General features: G+C 40.4%; 1 protein-coding gene across 3 annotated transcripts in view; it reads left to right on the forward strand.

Annotated features, from left to right (window-relative positions):
- The window catches only part of SEC62 (SEC62 preprotein translocation factor), a 30,999-nt gene extending 26,276 nt beyond the window's left edge, over positions 1–4,723 (forward strand). For all 3 annotated transcript variants that reach the window (XM_087965337.1, XM_026666158.2, XM_087965338.1), the window contains exon 8: positions 2,746–4,723. In XM_087965337.1, the coding sequence (XP_087821463.1) occupies positions 2,746–3,233 (488 nt within the window). In that variant the 3' untranslated portion in view covers positions 3,234–4,723. The remainder of the gene's footprint in view (positions 1–2,745) is intronic.
- Positions 4,724–21,058: the final 16,335 nt, after the last annotated feature.

A 21,058-nucleotide genomic window follows, 5' to 3' on the forward strand; every position in this document is an offset into this window, starting at 1 on the left:
GCATAAGATAACAATATAGCACGTAGACTTTCACAGTGCTTTACAGCCCTCTCTAAGCAGTTTATTGAGTCAGCATCTTGCCCCCAACAATCTAGGTCCTCATTTTAACAACCTCGGAAGGATAGAAGGCTGAGTCAAACTTCAGCCTGGTGAGACAAGCTTGAACGGCCAAGCTGTAGGCAGTTGTAGCCTGCAGTACTGCACTCTAACCACTGCACCATCACGGTGCAAAGAGCAAAGAGTATTCAGTTCAGACTTACAAAACAATGGATCCAAATGTTTACCTTCGTGCTGAACTGCTTTTGTTGACAATCTGTACAAATTCCTCTAGAACACACTCTCTGCCTCCGAGATAAGATTTAAGCCCTAAGGGTAGTCCTCAAGTTAAGACCACAATTGGGATTTTTAAAAAAATCATTAAATGCTGCCCCTGTTAAGCGAGGCAGTATATCACTGCAACTTGCAACCTTCCCTGCCAGCACCCCAGTGATGTGATTCAGCCAGTTTGCATCTGTTCGAGCAAACCAGTTGTTAAATTACACACACACATACACGGCTATCAAGGTGGATCCTGGGCGCTGCACTGCAATGGAGAAACGGGCAATGGGGCGGCCAGCGCAAGGGAAGGAGAAGGCTGCTTTCCCTCTTTCTTTTCCTTGCTCCTCCTCCTTCCCTCGATCCAGCCGCTCCATTGCCCATTTCTCCATTGTACCTTAAAAGCCAGGGAGGTGTGTGGTAATTTAACAACCGGTTTGCCCAGGGTCAGGTTGGCAATCGCGGGAGGCTCGTCCCACATGTGCGGTGGAGCTGGTGGACAGGGATGGGCCACACCTCCCACGACAGCCAACCTGACCCTGGGTGAACCGGTTGTTAAATTATTTGAATCCCTGCACTGCAGCATCCCCATTGACTTTGCTTGCTAGAAGCCAGGGGGAAGATCACAAATGGCAATCACAGGAGTGCAGGATGCTATAACCATCATAATGCAATCTAGTTGCCAAGCACCTGGTTCCCAATCACGTGGTCCTAGAGGCGCTATGACGGTGGCTAAGTGCGAAGACCAGTCTTAAGTCCCCTTTTTTTTTCAGCACTTCAGACGGTCACTAAACGAATAGTCATAAGTCGAGGACTATCTGTGCTTTGGAAAGTGGAGGGGAAATTCAGTAGTAGCTCTTGGGAAGAACACCTTGACGTGTGCTCAGACCCAGAGATTGAGACACGCATGTTCCCTAGGCTTGGCATTCAGGCTTGGCATTCAGAGACAATGTCTCTTCCCTTCCGCTTCACAGATGTTCAGACTAACCCCAAGCAGAAATCTTACTTCTCCTATTGAGAGATCAGTTCAACTTGATCAACTTCTCCATAACACAGAGAATTTTTCCTCTCTTTTTTTGTTCATTTATTCATTCACATTTAACATTTAATATGTCCGTAGACCAAATCAACACACTACAGAAATAAGCAATGATAGGGTTTTGACCCGTATTTTATAGGTTGGGTTAAAAAAAAACACCTCGCTTCCAAAATGTATCTTGAAAGTAATCTTATTACTTTATTTCCATTTTATCTACACTTATGGTTTTATAAATAATAATGTCTCAGTTTAGCGCATAGTTAATTATCAGATAGAAATACCCCTTATGATAAAATTTAGGCTATATGGGAAACATTTATATATAGGACAATGGTGAATAGTAAACATATACGTGGTAAGATGTGAACAAGCTCTCTTCCTTGAAAGTCGATACATTTTCAAGGCACTTGGAATCAACTTTTCTCTGGTTGCTAAGCCAAATTTTCCCAGCAGTAGTTCCTGTACAGAAATAATATCCTCACTGTTTGGTGTTATTTAGCCCAAAAAAATAGGGATTTGAAAGCTGAAAAACTCAGCCATGGTGGCACAATGGTTAGAATGCAGAGCTGAAGAAGCTTCTAAAATCAGAAGTGAAATGTCTTCAAAGAAAAACAAAAAAGTCCAGTTGCCTCTTGAAAAAGCACCTTTGGGACAACTATGAGGTTTCTTCCCCAAACCCCAAAACTTTAACCTTAGACTGTCTATTATTGACCTCACCCCTTTCCTAAGAGGTCTGATGCATAAGCGCATCAACATGCCTACCGTCCCTGTCCTATTGTTTCTTTTTTATTTTTCTTATATGTACCCATTTCATGTATTCATAACTATGTACATACTTACACCTATTATCTTGTAAGCGATTGACAAATAAAAATAAATAAAAATAAAATAAAATAGATGACTGAGAACCTCCATAGACCATTTGGTTAGAATGCAGTATTGCAAGCTAACTCACTGCTGACTGCCAAGAGTTCGATCCTGACTGGTTGACTCAGCCTTACATCCTTCCGAGGTCATATAAAATGAAGACCTAGATTGTTATGACAGTATACTGACATTTGTAAACTGCTCAGAGAGTGCTGTAAAGCACTGTGGAGCGGTATATAAGTCTAAATAATATTGGTGTTGAAAAACTCTTACTCCAAACCTAAGAATGAAAACAATCAGGGTGAGTGGGGCTGATGAGATACTTTAATCGATGACATAATTGAAGTATCTAAGGGCAACTGTCAGCTTAATATTGTGTATTTTGTAAACCACTTTGTCATGTTTATAGAAGGGAGAAATAGAAAAATAGATTAAATAACAACATTACAATGATTTTGCTTCTTGGGGTGTTTATTGTGTACTGTATTCTAAAAGCGACTTATTTGGGCATTTCCTTCTTGCAGCCCGTTGCATCCTATTCCTTCTCATCTGGCTGATAACCGGAGGAAGACATCACTTCTGGTTCCTACCCAACCTGACCGCGGATGTGGGCTTCATCGACTCCTTCCGGCCCCTGTACACACACGAATACAAAGGACCAAAGGCTGACTCAAAGAAAGAGGAGCGGCTAGAACCCAAAAAGCAGACAAAATCTGACAGTGAAGAGAAATCTGATAGCGAGAAAAAGGAAGACGAGGATGTCAAAGCTGATGGCCAGGAACGCTTTGGATCAGAAGGTTCTGGAGGAGAGCGGAATTCGGATACGGACAGTGACAGGCGGGAAGACGACCGGTCACAGCACAGTAGTGGCAATGGGAATGATTTTGAAATGATCACAAAAGAGGAGCTTGACCAGCAAACTGATGAAGGGGATTGTGAAGAAGAAGAAGATGAAGGCGATGAAGATGAAGAGGAGGAACAAGAAACTAGACCTTTACATGAACAGTCATAATTCAGCTATCGTTTGGGACTGAATCTTGTGCAGAAACAATTGGATTTTCTATGTTGGCTGGTGCACTCTTTTAACAGCGTTTCTCCCCGTTTGCAAAAGTATACAGCTTAGCCAAACATCTTTATAAAATAGTTCATAATTTGATTTGCAAACTAAAGGAAACTATTAACTTGTTATCAGTTTTGAATAATGTATGCTTATCAAAAGATTCGCAAGTGTAGCAACTTGTCAATCGGTAGACATTTTGTCTAGAGGAGTCATCAAACATATAGAGAAATATAGCTCTCTTATTAGTTTGATAGATTGCATGTTTTCAGTAAGTAAACATTTCTTCAATAGGAATTTAACACGGTAATTTTGAATGACAAACTCTCCATTTATTCTCAGCTGATTTATCAGATTGGTACTTACAACAGACTATTCAGTTCGTTCACTCTTTAACTGCTATTAATCTTCATAAAGCTGTGAGACTTTAGTTAGAATGTTTTCATTCAAGAAGATAACTTTTTTGCTTAAGACCAACAAATTATTACCATTCACTTGGCTGTAGATTTTTAAGACTCTTTTTAATTGTGTGCAACCAACTTAGGAAATCCAGTCTGTTCTGTCCATTTCGTTTGGAACGCATCATCTCCAGCAGGTTAAAAATAAAACAAAGCAGCATAATTTAGAGATTATAGCTGCTGATTTGACCTGCCCCATCCTAGTACAAGACATGTATTCTGTACATAACATAAAAATAAAGCAAACCCCTATTTTACCTGTTAGTTATTACTTGGAAGTTTTATCCAGTTTTCAATTTGTACAATTAAAAGCCATTTCAGAATGTATGTATGTTAGGACAATTTCAAGAATTGGTGAGAGTGGCAGCCCACTGCAGCTCCTGTGCCAACATTCCATGTATTCAAGTTTAACTAAACAGATTCTAATTTCTCAAAAGCAGACAGTGCAGCTCGGTGTAATGCCTTAATGTTAATCTTTTCTTTCTGTCTTGAAACAACAAGAGTACTGTATTTGATGAGTTGACACTGCCATGAAAGAGTGTTCACCAGAAGAATAGGTTTTAAGATTTTAAAAAAATCTCATACAAAAGATAACCAAGACCAAATAATTTCTTGAAATCTTGAAGGAGCTCGATTAGCCTCTTTCTCTTGCACATATTTTGTTTGACTGACTTGGGAGACCATTGTGTGTTTAGTTCTATAAACATTTTTAAAGCTGAAGTTCTACAGCATTCCTCTGAATCACTGAATTTCAGCCTGAAACTGAAATTATGAATACAGATTCAGTACTTTCCTATCAAACTGTCAGGCAATAATGTTAGTTATTTGCTTGCCTTTTCAGTGGTTGACTTAACAGATTTCTCTCTTCCACCCCCCCTAAACTGCTTCCCCCCCCCCCATCAACAGTGTTCAGACTGAAGATGTTAATTTTTCTGATTGTGCAAATATATACATTTTGTGTGTGCATTGATAAAAACCATTCACAAATGTGGTCTGATTTGCTTATTACCTCTTTTTTTTTCATCCAACATCTGGGAAAAGAAATATTTTTCATAATTCTTATTCACCTTGGTAGCATTTTTATGATACTCATGAATCCTGGTTACTTGTCTTAGCACTGTTTATAGATTTTCCTTGAAAACTCCAACTCTACCCTACACTGCTATTTAAAAACAGCTTTATACAAAACATGTATATTTTCTGTCTCTATGTGTGTGCTCAGTTTAGGCAGAAGACATTCACAGCAATGGTGACTGATGCTTATACAGTGCTCCCAACTACTGTTATTTGCGTAATCTTTTTCCTTCTGACTTACTTAAAACAGTAAATAGGATACTTATTAAGAAAGCGGATGGAAGAGTTTGCAAAACCTGTTCACATTCTGTGTTTAATGAGACCGCTAAGCATTTGCTGGAGGGGAGATGCCAAGCAACTCATGCCTTTGTTCCTCAATCTGCTTTGAAATGTAGACTGTTCTTTAACAAGGGCTCCGGATTGTAAAAGTACTCTTCAACTTGCACATATTGGCCAGATGAAGTTATGACAAAAGAGACTTGCAACTCGGATCCAACGTTCCAATAATTGTTTACACACACACACACATTGTTAGTCACATCACTGCACTTGTGGCACTTGGCCACACGGCTGTATTTATAGCCGTTTGCAGCGTCCCATGACCGCATTTTATGATAGTCTTGCAGAAAACCACTTCTTCATTTTCAGCAGAACTGCTGCCTAGCAAACAATGGGTTCCCTTCACAGTCCAGCATGTTCACACTTGGGACTGATGCAAGAACCTGAAATTGGTTCAGCCGTAGGACCCACCCATTGTGTGACCATTATTGTTCACAACCTGTAATTCTCAAGACCTACCTGTATTGAACCTATCATTCTTGTCAAACCTTTGCCATTCTGCACATATAAATATTTTTGGATGGCTCTTGTGTTGAATCATGAAGGGAAAGTACACCATCCGGTCAACGAGAATTGTGACAAATCTGTAGCCTGAAGCACAGTCCCACAACACATATCCAGTCTGAAATTGCTTCTGGGAATATTGCCTTGGGAACATCAAATATTATAGCCGAAACATTTGCCTATACAGGTACTCTTCGACTTAAGAACCGTTCACTCAGTGACTAAAGTTACAATGGCACTGAAGAAAGTGACTTAAGACCATTTTTCAGGCTTATAGCCATTGCAGCATTCCCATGGTCATGTGATCAAAAGTCAGGTGCTTGACTCATATTTATGACGGTTGCAGTGTCCTGGGGTCATGTGATCCCCTTTGGCAACCACTTGACAAAGTCAAAAGTCAATGGAGAAGCCAGATTCACTTAACCAGATTACTAATTTAATAAGGGCAGTGATTTCACTTTACAAATGTGGCACGAAAAGTCATAAAATGGGGCAAAACTCAACAAATTTATCACTTAGCAACATAAATGTTGGACTCAACTGCGGTCGTAAGTTGAGGACTACCTGTAGTTAAGAATGATACAACAATTCTACTTCTGGAAGTAGAAAGCTATGTCACAATGTCCCTATTTCACAACTGTTCTTTTTTTCTTTCTTTCTTAGATATAACGGAAGGGCACATTCATGTGAACCTGGCAGTTATACTTGTTTCCTCAATCCAACCTGAATAGTTGAAAACAGCTTTTCAACTGCAAGGCCTCTGTAGCTCCTGCTGTACGTTTAATGTAGCATACTCGGTCTTTTAAACAACTGCAACAGTAACAGATCCATTGAGTTCCTTGTCTTCACACACAAATTTTGTTATTTTTATTTTCCTCCTTTGACTCAACGTATCTAATGTAACATCTGTCTGTTTTTCTCTTGGCATATTTCACAAGAAGGCACAGCTCTTGTTTTTGAGGCGATATGTAAAAGTTTCCCAATTCGTACTTTAAAGGCTCTGAGTGTCCTGCCTGCATCAATTTTAGAGCAAGAATATTGCATAGCATGAACCACATTCATGCGTACAGACATATAGTATTGTGGTATCTATCTGTTCATGGAGAGCATTGTTTCACAACAAGCAACTTTTAATATATGAGGACTTCAACTCCCAGAATTCCCCAGCCCTGGGGAACTCAATATTGGTGGGTTTATTAAATGAGCACGTATGCTCATTTTTGGCAGTGGCCGCGATCTTCAAATAAGCATCTTCCCATTGCCTGTCACAAAGTGAGGATGGCTCTTAGTGAGCTACTTATCATTATCTTACTCCAAACACAAATAAGGCAATAACAGCCCTAGCCTGAGCATGACTTCATCTATGTGGTTTTCTTCACAGTCTTCCAGAAATGGTTTGTTGGGATGTTCTTCAACTGTTGGGATACTCCTAAGCAACATCTCTGGAATTCCTCTACCCATCATCCAAGTAACAAACAAGGCTACCTTGGCTTAGCCACCAAGCCCAAGCAGATAGTAGTGCTACCTGCAAGATGCTCCAATCATTAGAGTACTTTTAAAAATGTGTATCTGATGCCAACCCACATTTGAGACACTACAGTAATTTTAAAATTATAAAAACTAATGCTTCGATATTGTTCGTCTGATTATTTAGAGTATATTGTGTGTTGCTATAACCCTGCGGCAGGATGCAGAATTTGTCCAATGTTTCCCAGCATGCTCCTCGTTTGGCTTCAACTTTGAAGAAGCGGCATAGGAACGTTTAACACTTTTCCACTTTAGTGTTAGAGGACAATCAAACTATCTGGAAGCTGCCACTATTCAAAAATATGGAATATGGGTATTAATGGGCACAACCTGATCCATGCACATGTATCACTACTCCTTGAACTACACTGGTTCCTAGTCCATTTCTGGGTACATTTCAAGGGGATGGTTATCACCTATAAAGTCCTATATGGGTTATGGCCTTATGGTTATATGCCTATCATCATTATTTCTACCCATTTCAGTGGGTTGCATAGGGTGAGCAGGCTCCATATTCCTTCTGAACAATGTCACAAAATGGGAGGTGTGCCTTCTCTGTTGCACTTGCACTTTTGAATAAATTTGTCTTGAGATACAACCCTATTAGTCTTGTCGTAGAATTTAAGACCTGGGTTTTCTCTTTTGTATCAGCCAAATTGGAAATTGGGCCCATCCTATGGCCCTGCGGCAGGATGCAGAATTTGTCCAATTCTGTTGAGTTCTTCCAGCCTTGGCTATGTGCTTGTGTATGCTTGCAGTCTGTGAATTGATTTTTATATTATTTTGCTAGGGGATTTGGATTTTCATTTATTTATTTATTTATAAATTATTATATTTATTTGTCATCCATCTTGGTTCGAAGTGACTCTGGACGGCTTACAGAATAAAAACATTAACACCATCAAAAATAAATGTTCCTAATTCAATAAAATGACAACACAATGAAATAAAATCACTGTCACAAAATGAAGGAGGGGGATGGATACCCGGGGTGGGGTGGAGAGGTGGGATTAACTCTTAATTAATCAACCATCTCCAGTGTGATACTCCCCCGTTGAGGTCCCAAGCCAGGTAGTAGTGCCAAGCCCTTATGGAAGGTCAAAAGAATGGGAGCTGATCTCACCTTAGAAGATGTTCCAAAGGTCTGGGCCTAATGGCAGAGAAGGCTCTTCTGGAAATTGCCAGCCGAAATTCCTTGACTTTTCTGGACGTATCCTACCCAGAGTCACACATATCATGAATAAATAAAATACATCTAATTCCTAACTCAGTTGTCAACCTGGAGCTTTCCGTGTGTGCCGGATGAGATGAATGCTAATACAGGATATCTGAACAGCTCCGGATCAGAGGAAAAAGAAACTGATCATTAAGCTGGAGGGCCTGAGGCTGAGAAATAATATTTAAACATTAATGGATTACCATAATGCTTCCATCATGGGGCTGCCCTTGAAAATCATTTGGAAGCTGCAGTGGGTGTTAAGGTCCCAACTGACGAACCCAAGCAAGGCGAGACGGTCCAATCCCTTAATGCAAAACTTTACTAACTGTATCATTTTGGCAAAGAATGAAAGCAAAACGAGCTCTGGCTAATTCCCACGCAGTTCAATATAACTGAAGTATAGAATATTCCCTCCCTTCTATTAGTGCAGATCACATTGTCCAACTAAGTGCACAATGTGATACTTCCAAAACATCTTTCAAGAAGATGTCTTGAAAGTCTGGCCAACACCTGCTGCTTAGTTCTCACGGGCTGACTGCTTGATGTTTAAAACTTACATTCCGATTCCCCCTTCCCTCCTTTCATAGTTTGTTGGCAAGCTGAGAAGCAGCAAAAGTGAAAGCAGCATGAGGACGCTTCAAAGCTTGACAACAGGTGTAAAATGAGGCAATCCAGCAATTATGCATGCTTCTCGACCAGCACACATTACATATCTGCCCACAGGCAGGTGTTGGCCAACGACTGCAATTTACTACCATTTTTGCCAGAAACCAGTGTTTACTTCCAGTTTCCAGCAAAAGCCACCCCATGGTGAACAAGGGGTTCATTTAATGACTGCAGTGTTCATTTAACAACCATTGCCAAAAAAGAGGGGGTCAGAAAAACAGCTCTGGTGATAGGGTGGTCTGCTTTACAAATGTCACAACTTATTGCTAGGCTCAATCCCAGTCTGAAACTGAGAACTACTTGTACCAAGTGCAGATTAGAGGAGGGTTCACCCTGTTTCTTAATCTCCAACTCTTTTCTCTTGGTATCATATATCTGAAAAAGGTAACATTGAAATAACCACTCCCTTTAGGACTGTTTGTCCATGCCAATGACCTACAATCACATTTCCAGCTGCTCTGTAAAGTTCTTTGTCCTTCTGATAGTCACAGATGATAGTTCTGGTCTGTTGTTCATAGTCCTCCCTGCTTCTGCTTGCTTTCATCTCATTATTTCTAGAAAACTATTTTATGTTTGCTGATGTTTAATAAATAAACATCAAACTGTTTTCTATTTTTTTGTTAGCTGAACTGAGCAGCCTGCGTGCTTGATCTGATTTGGATATAGAGACAAGCTGGGAATGTGTAAACTAACCTTCAAATTATCCATAGCAGTTTTCCAACACATTGGAATGTTTTTCTCTCTCTGCTATTAGATTTCCCCTTTTCCTTCCCTTCCAGCCTTTGTGTTTAGCTGTGTCCTAATTATAGAAAGCCCACAACTGTTTTGGGACCTGGAGAAGATGATGTGCGTTCAAAAGTCTTCAACCTTCGGAGCCCATCTTCAATGCCACCAAGCAACTAAAAAAAAATTTAAAGCACTTCTCAAATTAGCCAATTCCTTCCACTTTGTTGGCTGGTTTGTTTAATTCAACTTAGGCAACACCTGACTCCAAAACATTTCTGGGCATCTCATGATATAATGACATTAATGGGGATTGATGACAAATTGATAAAGAGATTGTACAATTACTTATTAAATTATAAAATGGAAGAAGAATGAGTTAAAGAGATGATAGTGAAGCAGCTTGGAAGGTCAAAAACAAAATATGCATTTACCAGAAATCCTCTGACCCCTTACCTTGCTTCTTATAGAAATATTGTGCAAAACCACGAAATTGCTGAACTAAGGAACTGAAAGTAAGCATGTTTCAGTGAATAAGGATGGGTCTGGAAAATAACAGAAATGTACTTCTCCTTTTTGGTATAGTTTAACATAAGAAATGCCCCGGGCTAGGCTGAGGTTATGAAATGTATAAAAGTGACGCCTCAGGAAGAGCCAGGGGTTCAGAATTTGCCATTCTAATGCTCTGAAACTTGTGCACCTATATTCTCCAACCTTTCGTGGTCTTGTGTCCTGATTTGGAAACAGGATCTGCTGCAACAATAGTATGGGCCAATTTTGGGGGGGAAATAATATAGATTTGGATAAATGGCAAAAGCTTTGGGATAGAAACTGGAAACTGACAATGACCACATCATATAAGGAAAATCTCTATAAAATGTTCTCTAGGTGGCATCTGCCCCCAGCAAGACTAGCTAAAATGTTCAACAGTATGTCCCCAAACTGTTGGAAATGCAGACAAACACCTGGCACATACTACCACATGTGGTGGACTTATATAAAGACAAGGAAATTCTGGACATAAATACATATGTGGTTAGAAAAAAAAGATCAAACAACATATAGATTTTAAGCCAGAATTATTTTTATTAGGTATTATATCAGACGGCTATGATAAAGGGACAATATGTCTAATATTACATGTCTTGCTGCAGCAAGAATTGTATATGTGCAGCAGTGGAAGAATGAAAACACCCCATCAGAGGATGAGATGATAAGGAAGAAAATAGGCTGTGTGGAAATGGACAGACTAATGCTAAAAATAAAAGATAAAGGAGATACAGAATACTATTTAGCCTGGAATAGGTTTTATCAATGGTTAGAAACATGAGGTAGAAGTTGGAATGCGAAAGGATCAGGTTAGGTGGACATGGAAAGAGATATTATTTTTAATATTGATATAGGAATGTAAGTATTAGAATGATAGATAAGTTGACATATTAGAATATGATGGTCAGAAACTATTATACAGTACTAGCACTGTTTAAAATAGTACATATTGTATGTTACTCTGTTTTCACTTTTGTTTTATGATAATTGGAATGCCAGGACAATTGCACTGTATTCAATATATTTACATGTAAACAATAAAAATATATCTAAAAAACTATTTTCGATTGGTTTTTTGTTAGCTGAAAGCAGCACGCGTGCTTGATTTGATTTGGATATAGGAACATGCTGGGAATGTGCTGGGTGTAACAATAAGCCATAGAAACACAATGCAAAACCAACAAGAGGGGATCCAGTTGCTCTATACAAAAACTCATTCAGTGAGGGATTCCATCCAGCTCAACTCAAGGCTTGGGAGAACAATCAGGTCTTCAAGGAGTTCTGGAATGTCAACAGGGTGGGAAGCATTATGGAATTCAGGAGGAGCTCATTCCAGAAGGCTGATGCTGCAACAGGAAATGGATATACTTTTGGGTCCCGAAAGATGGCACTGTTAAATCAAAGGAACCAGGTACGTGTCAACCCTGCGGACACCTTCTGACCAGACTGAGAGACTTAGATAGTCCTTCAAAAAACCTGACCCTATGCCATGTAGGGCTTTATAGGTTTTCAATTGTACTGGCAATCAGACTTGAAACCAGTGAAATTCACAAAATTGTGTTCAGTGGATTCTTTTTTTTAGTGAAAAAAATCTGTCCCATGGAGAGCCAAAATAACCTCCATTTTTGATCATTTTTTCCCTTTGCTCTTTGTTTTCTCTTTCTGCCTGTACATTCCTGAAAGGATCATATCATTGTCCTGCCAAGCCAGCTACTGATGTAGACTTAACCTCTTCTTTCTTATTGCAGATAGATCACTTAGAAAGCTTTGCACACTTAGTTCTTATCAAAGTCTTTTCAGTTAGCGATAGAAGAGTGAGAGTTGTAATATTTTATGGTACTAATAAGGCCATCCTCTGCCAGGGATATGATTGCTTTGTTGCTTTGTTGCCTATTGATTGCAAATAATCACATGCCTTTGTTTTTCAGAAGTGTATAAAAGCAATGCTAACTTGTGTTTTGGAGGCTCTCAATTTATGATTCATTCCTGAAAGCACACCTTTCTTTCTATTGCACAGAACAAACAGATTGCACTTTCCTGGTCACTGGGTGATAATTGGCCACACCAAGGGAAAATAAAGCCAGCATTTAGCTGCCCTACCTTATTTGGGCAACAATTGCATTGCATTGCATTCTATGCCATTCTATATAATTACTTCAGGATCGAATAATGAAATTATGGGGTTTCATGTAGTTCAACTCTCTGTCATGCCTAGGAAAATGAGTTAACTCATCTGCAAGTGATAGCTGTCCAGTTTCATAGGTAGACTGTTCCAATATTGTACATATCTTAATTTCAGGGAATGCTTATACTAAAATGATATCTAAGTAGCTGGAATTTGTATCCATCATTTCTAGTCCTAGTTTCAACAGCAATAGAAAATATTTCCTGACCATCTTCATATGGCACCCTTTAAAAATCTGAAAAGACTTTTCTCGAGACAGAACATCCCAAGTTCCTTCAGCCTATTTTTATAGCGCAGGTTCATCTTTTTTCCGTACCATCTCTGTTGGCATCATCTGAACCTGTTTTAACTTGGAAATGGGTTACTCAAAATTGTAGGGTATTCCAGACGCAGTTTCACCGCTGCAAATAAAGGGGGGGAATTTAATAAATGAATAATAAAGTTTTCAATAAAATCCCTCTTTTTATGTAGTACAGAGTTACTTCTGCTCCCCTCAGAACTATCCTACAAAGTTGGCTCCTGTTCAATCCGTTGTCAACATCCACATCCAAATCCTTCTCCCATGTAAAGACTGCAAATCACGAATCTTCTACCTTATATGTTGCAAATAAACATTTGTGCCTTGCCACCTAAAAAAGAAGTGACTTCTGGAAGTCTATTAAGTCTCACAATTAAAGTTGCCCAGCAACCATCTTTCCAGAATTGCAATTCAGAAAGAAAATGTCAGTCACAAATGGTATAATGCAGGGGTGTTAAACTCAAGGCCCAAAGTTACCTCTCAGATATGTAAATCGTGATCATTAAATTCGCAGATGATACTACCGTATTGGGTCTCATTACAGGTGGAAATGAAACAGTGTACAGGGGGGAGGTTCAAAAATTATCCTCAGGGTGCCGAGAAAACAACCTGGCACCTAAACAGCAGCAAGACAAAGGAGATGGTGTTAGACCTCTGGAAGAAGAGAGAGGAACCCGCCCCACTTTACATCGAGGGGGGCGGTGTGGAGAGAGTTTCCTCCTTTAAATTCCTGGGAGTCTACTTCGGTGAAGATCTCACCTGGAAAATCAACATAACCCAGATGGCCAGAAAGGCCCAACAGAGACTCCATTTCCTAAGGGGCTTGCGAAGGAATAAAGTGGAACAACGACTGATGACCTCCTTTTACCGGTCCACAATAGAAAGAGTTCTCACATATTGTATTACTGTGTGGTATGCTGGCTTGACAGCCCACGGATAGAAAAACATTACAGAGGGTGGTGAGCACGGCACAAAACATCGTGGGCTGTTCCCTGATACTTGTTGTGGTTCGCCGGCAGCCAGTGTAGACTGGTATTGGACAGCGAGGACAAAAGGCAACCAGTCAGGGAGTCTGAGGAGGACTTGGACGAGGGTCCTGCATCCGATGCAGGGATAGGGCCAGGACCATCTGAGAATGGGGTGCTGCCTTCAGAGCCTTCGGAGTCTGGCAGCAGCAAAGCAGGACCCCGGGGAGCCTGTTCCGAGTGCGTGTGTGCGTAGGACTGCTAGAAGGAGAGAGCAGCTGAAGCAGCAGGGGTGACTTAGGAGTAAGGCTGGAAGGTGATTGCCCCTCCCATCAGGGATAAAAGTCAGTCCTCGGTGACGTGGTCTTTGCAGGAAGCAAGTTCATTAGATTCTGACTCCTCATTGAAGCCTTGTGAACTCTGGTTTGTCTTTGCTGGAACTTCTGTCGGTATATATTCTAATTAAGTGGACTTCTGTTTCTTGGCAACTTTCTACAACACTGAAAGGCGTGAGCTTATCTCAGAGAATTGTGTCTAATGAATTTTGGCTGGGAATGCAACAAATTCCCAGCGTCACACTAAAAAAAAGTTTGATTTTACACTCAGTTTGTGTTTCCTTCATTTGGACAAAGCCTGGGTCAGAAATCATCCAACCAGCTTTCATGCCTGAGCTACGACTAGAACTCACAGGCTCCCAGTTTCTTAACTATTAGACCAAACTGGCTATATTTTGCAATGTGTACCAAGAGAAGAGCAAGGAGTAGTTCAGGGCAAAAGAAGAAGAAAAATATTGAGCAACTTCGATGGAGATAAGAGTCTTGGTTTGTAAGTAGTAAATTTTGTTTCATTTTGTTTATTTACAACAAATAATATCCAGAAGGCAAACCAGACAAGCATGACTTGAGGCAGCCTACATCAGATAAACCTGCTTCTGACATAAAGCAGAAACAGATGGGTGGAAGTTGCTTTTCTTTTTTAGTGAGCTGGGTGTGTTCTTGTCCTCAAGAAATGGATTTGCCTTGGAAATGTTGCTACATTAAATCAAGAAGCAGGCATTTAACACCACCATATCACATTGACTTAATAAATGGGAACTATTTCATCTATTGTTCCATACCACTAGGATAGCAGCTCTGGATCTCTCTGGTTCTAGAGCAGTGTTTTTCAAACTTAAACCACTTTAAGATGTGTGGACTTCAACTCCAAGAAAACTAGTTGTTTTTCTTGTCTGGTTTATCCAGGAGGAGAGGTAATTTCACACTTACAAGATTCTTTTACTGTGACCTTACAATAAACAGGTGGTCTTCAGCGGGTTCTGACCAGTTCTGGAGAACCATAGCGGAAAATTTGAGTAGTTCAGAGAACCGGCAAATACCAACTCTGACTGGCCCCGTCTCCATCTATTCTCTGCCTCCCGAGTCCCAGCTGATCGGCTGGGTCTTTTGTTGCCCTGCACAGGATAATGGAGCTGGAAAGCAGGTTAGTGGGATGGGGAGGGAATGAGATTTTACAGTATCCTTCCCCTGATACACCCACCAAGCCACGCTCACAGAACCTGTAGTAAAAAATTTTGAATCCCACCACTGCAATAAAGGTAGTGGTTGATGCTCCTGGTTTGGGCTATCTTGCAAGGTGACATCATGGCCTTCAGCATGTTGCTTTGAAATCTGGTCTATGGTTCTAACCTGAACTTGGATGAATTTGGACACTCAGACAACTCAACGAAAGTGATGCCTCTCACAACCTAACAACTCACTGAAAAGTTACCAGCTGTCTCTAGCAAGTTTTGCTTAGTATTCTAGTTACATTCAGCAGGCTGAATTACATGGAGGTCAAAGAATAAAGTTTATCCATCAGTAAGAATCGGAGTTCCTGTTTCCTAGGTAATAAGGTGTGTCAACCCACCATATGGTTGTTGCTTAGCACAGGCTATCTTTAGAGGAAGCTAATAAAAGGGAAAACATAATTTACAGGCTGCAGTTAGCTCTTTGTTTATGAGCCAGGATTATGAGCCAAGTCTGAAGTCGGCAGCTAAGCTAGAATTCACACACAGCATTTCAAAAGCTCCTCAGGGATTCTCTCATGGATAGTGTGAATGCAGAACAGATAAATACAGCTTTTACAGGGGTGGGATTCTACCAGTTTGCACCTATTCGCTAGAACCGGTTGTTAACATTCTAAGCAGTTCAGAGAACCGGTTGTTAGAAGAAATTACTGGCCTAATCCTGTAAGGGAGGCAGGAAGGAAACATTCTGGTGTTGCTTACAGAAACTTCCTCTTAACCCTTATTACATTCTTGGTAGGACTAGACTTTCTGTCTCAGGAACGTCTCTGGAGTTTTTCCCCCCTCCTTTACTGGTATTTTGCTTGCTTGTGTGGAGTGACCATTCAAAGTTACAATGGCATTGAAAAAAGTGACTTATGACCATTTTTCACACTTACAACTGTTGCAGCATCCACACAGTCTTGAGAGGCCAGGCGAGGAGATGCGTGCCTCGATGTGAGTGATATCACTTAGAGACAAACAACCTACTCTCTAATAAGCAATTTGGTTTCAGAAAAAAACTATCCTGTAATCTGCAACTCTTACACTGCAAAAACATATGGACTACACAACTCAATCAGGGCAAAGCAATAGACGCAATCTACATGGACTACAGCTCATCAGTCTGGAACCCACATTACGTATCTGATATTAGCACAGTTGGGAAAGTCCAGAAATATTTCACAAGAAGAGTTCTCCACTCCTCTACTCATTGTAAAATACCTTATGCCACCAGACTTGAAATTCTAGAACTAGAAAACCCTGAATTACGCCATCTTTGGTCTGATCTAAGTATGGTATATAAAATCATACATTGCAATGTCCTACCTGTCAATGAATACTTCAGCTTCAACCACAACAATACAAGAGCACACAATAGATACAAACTCAAGGTTAATGGCACCAAACTTGATTGTAGGAAATACGACAGAGTGGTCAATGTCTGGAATACTCTACCTGACTCTGTGGTTTCTTCCCCAAACCCCAAAAACTTTAACCTTAGACTGTCTACTATTGACCTTACCCCTGTCCTAAGAGGTCTGTAGGGAGTGTGCATAAGTGCACCAACGTGCCTACCATCCCTGTCCTATTGTTTCTTTTATTTTTCTTATATGTACCCATTTCATGTATTCATAACTATGTATATACTTATACCTGTTATCTTGTAAGCGATTGACAAATCAAAATAAGTAAATAAATAAATATTGAATTGGCCACATCCAGCCCATAACATGACCACCAAGCCATGTCCCCCCAGTCACATGACCACCAAGCCATGCCCACCACCTAAGCCACGCCCACAGAACTGGTTGTTGAAAAATTTGAATCCCACCCCTGAGTTTTTAATCACCTGTGGTCTATTGCCTAGTAGAAGCGTGAATTTACAAATCGATTTTTAACCATTTTTGATCTTCGTAAACCTGGCCACAAACTGATAATTTTCTGAGCAAAGAACATTTTATGGGCCTTTCTAACCTTGATGTAACTTTGCACACATTTCTGAAATGTTTTTACATTTTTTTTTTTGTTGGCGAACAAAAGTTTCCTTCCTTTATTAGCTTTAGTTCCAGAATCTTTTTTTTTTTTAACCACCGTACCTATTCAAGTGAACCTGGCCCTTTCATTAATTAGTAGTTTTTCCCCTGCTTTGTTCAAAGGAAGTATGTGAATATCTGCCTCCAATAAAACTTGCATGCGTGTGCAAGCACGCACACACACACACAGACAGAGAGACATAGGCACCCCTTATAAAAATAAATTGGGGAGGCTACTTTCATCTTTTGTATTCAATTTGCTCTTTCCAGATGGGTGGAATGCATGGATAACTCCACTCATCTCAACGAAAGGTGTTCACCTTGCCTTCTCCTGTCTAGTTTCCTTGAGATGAAACCGTCCGGTTTTATGAAAGATGTATAGATCATGGCTTCGAAAGACAGGGAAATGATCCACAAAGAAACTAAGGAAGTGTCAGAACTGCCATCCTACGCTCCAGCCTTGCTTCACTAGGTGCCAACCTGCCATTAACTATGGAGAGGGGCGGGGAAGGGAGCTATGGGAAGGGAGAAACAGAAACCACCATCTTGAGAAATGGGCTCACCATTGCAAGGCCACAGGCTTGGGAATGGAATGGAATGACTCACCATCTAGCCCTCTTTTTCAGGGAGAGTTATCAAAACAATTTATTCAAATATAACTGGACAAATGGAAGATAACAGGAGAGTGGAACATGGGCCAAAAAGGCATTAAGAGTTGTTAACCTAATCCTACGTAGCTTTTTCTCTGGTAATATCACACTACTAACCAGAGCATACAAAACATTTGCTAGACCAATACTCGAATACAGTTCATCAGTCTGGAACCCACATTACGTATCTGATATTAGCACAATTGAGAAAGTCCAGAAATATTTCACAAGAAGAGTTCTCCACTCCTCTACTCGTTGTAGAATACCTTATGCCACCAGACTTGAAATTCTAGAACTAGAAAACCTTGAATTACGCCGTCTTCAGTCTGATTTAAGCATGGTATATAAAATCATACATCGCAATGTCCTACCTGTCAATGAATACTTCAGCTTCAACCATAACAACACAAGAGCACACAATAGATACAAACTCAAAGTTAACCGCACCAAACTTGATTGCAGGAAATATGACTTCAGCAATAGAGTGGTCAATGTCTGGAATACTCTACCCGACTCTGTAGTTTCTTCCCCAAACCCCAAAAACTTTAACCTTAGACTGTCTACTATTGACCTCACCCCTTTCCTAAGAGGTCTGTAGGGGGCGTGCATAAGCGCACCAACGTGCCTACCGTCCCTGTCCTATTGTTTCTCTTATTCTTCTTTTGTTTTTCTTATATGTACCCATTTCATGTATTCACAACTATGTATACACTTATACTTATTATCTTGTAAACAATTGGCAAATCAAATAAATAAATAATAAATAAAATAAATAAAAGGGGAAAGTTAACTAGGAAACCTTCACAAGCAAAGCCTGAGTTCTACCTTTGCTTTACTGTCACCATTGGCTTTTAGTCAAAGTATTCTTTTCACCGCAAATGGAGTTGAGATTTTTTGTTTCTTTCCTAGAAGACCAAGCTGGAGCAGGTTTGACAAGAAGCCCCTCTCTAATTCACATGAAGATAAAGTGAAGGAGGAGGAAAGCCAATTCAGATTTACAAGATTCAGTCACAGTAGTTGTTCAAATAAAAATAATTTTAGACCCACACGTAGTTCTCAAGATACGATTATTCCTTTAATGACCATTCAGAGTTAGGATGGTGCTGCAGAAAAGTGATCCTCACACTTAAAAATTGTTGCAGCATCTCTATGGCCATGTGATCAAAATTTGGGCGTTTGACAACTGTCATTTATTCAGTGTGGTTTCAGGATTGACAAATATACTCCAATACCACAAAACATTAAGACAAATTTAAATAGCAAGCCAAGTTGTTGTTGTTTTTTTTGGGGGGGTATTAAGAATAAGACAGGAAGGCAGCATCCTAAGAATTTTGACTGAGTTTGGGCAATGCTCAGGAGGGGGATGCTGCCGGTATAACAACCAATTCAGGCGTGCGTGTGAACAGCAATGCAAAAATCCTTACCTACTATGTTACTATGTAACACAGCTGAAGAGCAGCAATCCGCTCTTCCACTCTGATCAGCTGAGACGATAAAGGTCAGTACACTGCAGGGGCAGACGGGCAGGCCCACCTGATCGTCGGCGCAAACTGGTTCGCTCCCAGGTGAGCTTTGAAGCTAGGGGTCCACCCAAACCAGTCTGAACTGGCAGAATCCCACCCCTCGCAATGCTGGAGCTACACATCTCTCTTTTGGAAGACTATTCCACACTCACTGACTCCTTTATAAGTCAATGCCCTCTGCCTTCTCTGGTGTAGTAGCTTCATTTGAGTGAGAGGCCTCCGTCCTCTCCATCCAATGGTTTCATGTCATTAGGAGCCCTGATGGTGCAGTGATTAGAATGCAGTATTGCAGGCAAACTCTGTCCACAGCCTAGAGTTCAATCCTGATAGGGCGCAAAGTTGACTTAGCCTTCCAGCCTTCTGAGGTCGCTAAATGAGGACTCAGGTTGTTGGGGGAAATATGCTGACATTGTAGACTGCCCACTGAGTGCTGTAAAGCACTATGAAGTGGTAGATAAGTCTAAGTGCTTTTGCTATTGCTATTGCTATTAGACTGACGTTCCCATCTCCCTTAGTACAGTCATTGGCTGTACTGGCTGGGGATGATGGGGATTGTAGATCAACAGGTCTAAAGGTCCCAAGATGAGAAATTCTTCTCAGGAGTTCTTTCTTGGCCATTGACCTATGGAGAACCATTATCATAAATAATTAAGTTTCCTGACATGTTTTTTTTTTCCAAATGTAAATATTGTTTTCAGAATTTATCTTTGCCATTTTTAGAAGAAACCACAGGAGAAAACTTTTCATCAAAGCTAAAGTTGTACAATCTTATGTCAAACAGAAAAGGCTGTCTTCACTAGAACAGCTCTCAACTGAGAATCAAACTTCCACAAAGTTGAAAGAAAAAGTATAGTTCATGATTCTACTAGCAAAAGTGCGCCTGCATAGTAATAATAATAACAATACTTTATTGTCATTGTACATATATACACAGTATACACATACAACGAAATTCACAAAACACCCAGAGACCAGACCCCAACACATGACAATCCCCAAACACACCTACACCCGCCAAAGTTCCCCACCCCCTAAAAACACACAAGCATCCACACAACAGACCAAGTAATACTGTCCAACAGCTCACTGATGGTGATTCTTAAGTTCATTGTTAAGTGCAATTATAGCTCTGGGATAAAAACTGTTCAGAAAACATGTGGTCCAAGTTTTAATTGTTCTGTATCTTCTGCCAGAAGGCAACAGTCCACAGAGATTTTAGGCAGGATGGGAAGAATCTCTGAGAATATTGTGCGACTTCCTCAAACAGCGAGATGCGAAGATGTCGTCCAGGGCTGGTAGCTGGAGCCCAATGATATTCTGGGCAGTTTTAATGATTCTCTGTAGAGCTTTTTTGTCCACTACAAAGCTGCTCTCGTACCATGCAATAATGCCATATGTCAGGACGCTCTCGATGGTGCTGCAGTAGTAGGACAGAAGTAGATGCTGAGATAGATTTATCTTCCTGAGCATTCTCAGGAAGTATAACCTCTTCTGTGCCTTTCTTCACAAGCATGTTAGCAT

The sequence above is a fragment of the Notechis scutatus genome, chromosome 4, assembly GCF_049901735.1.
Source record: "Notechis scutatus isolate UNSWTSFEM ecotype Mainland chromosome 4, rNotScu1.2, whole genome shotgun sequence".
Classification (NCBI taxonomy): domain Eukaryota; kingdom Metazoa; phylum Chordata; class Lepidosauria; order Squamata; family Elapidae; genus Notechis; species Notechis scutatus.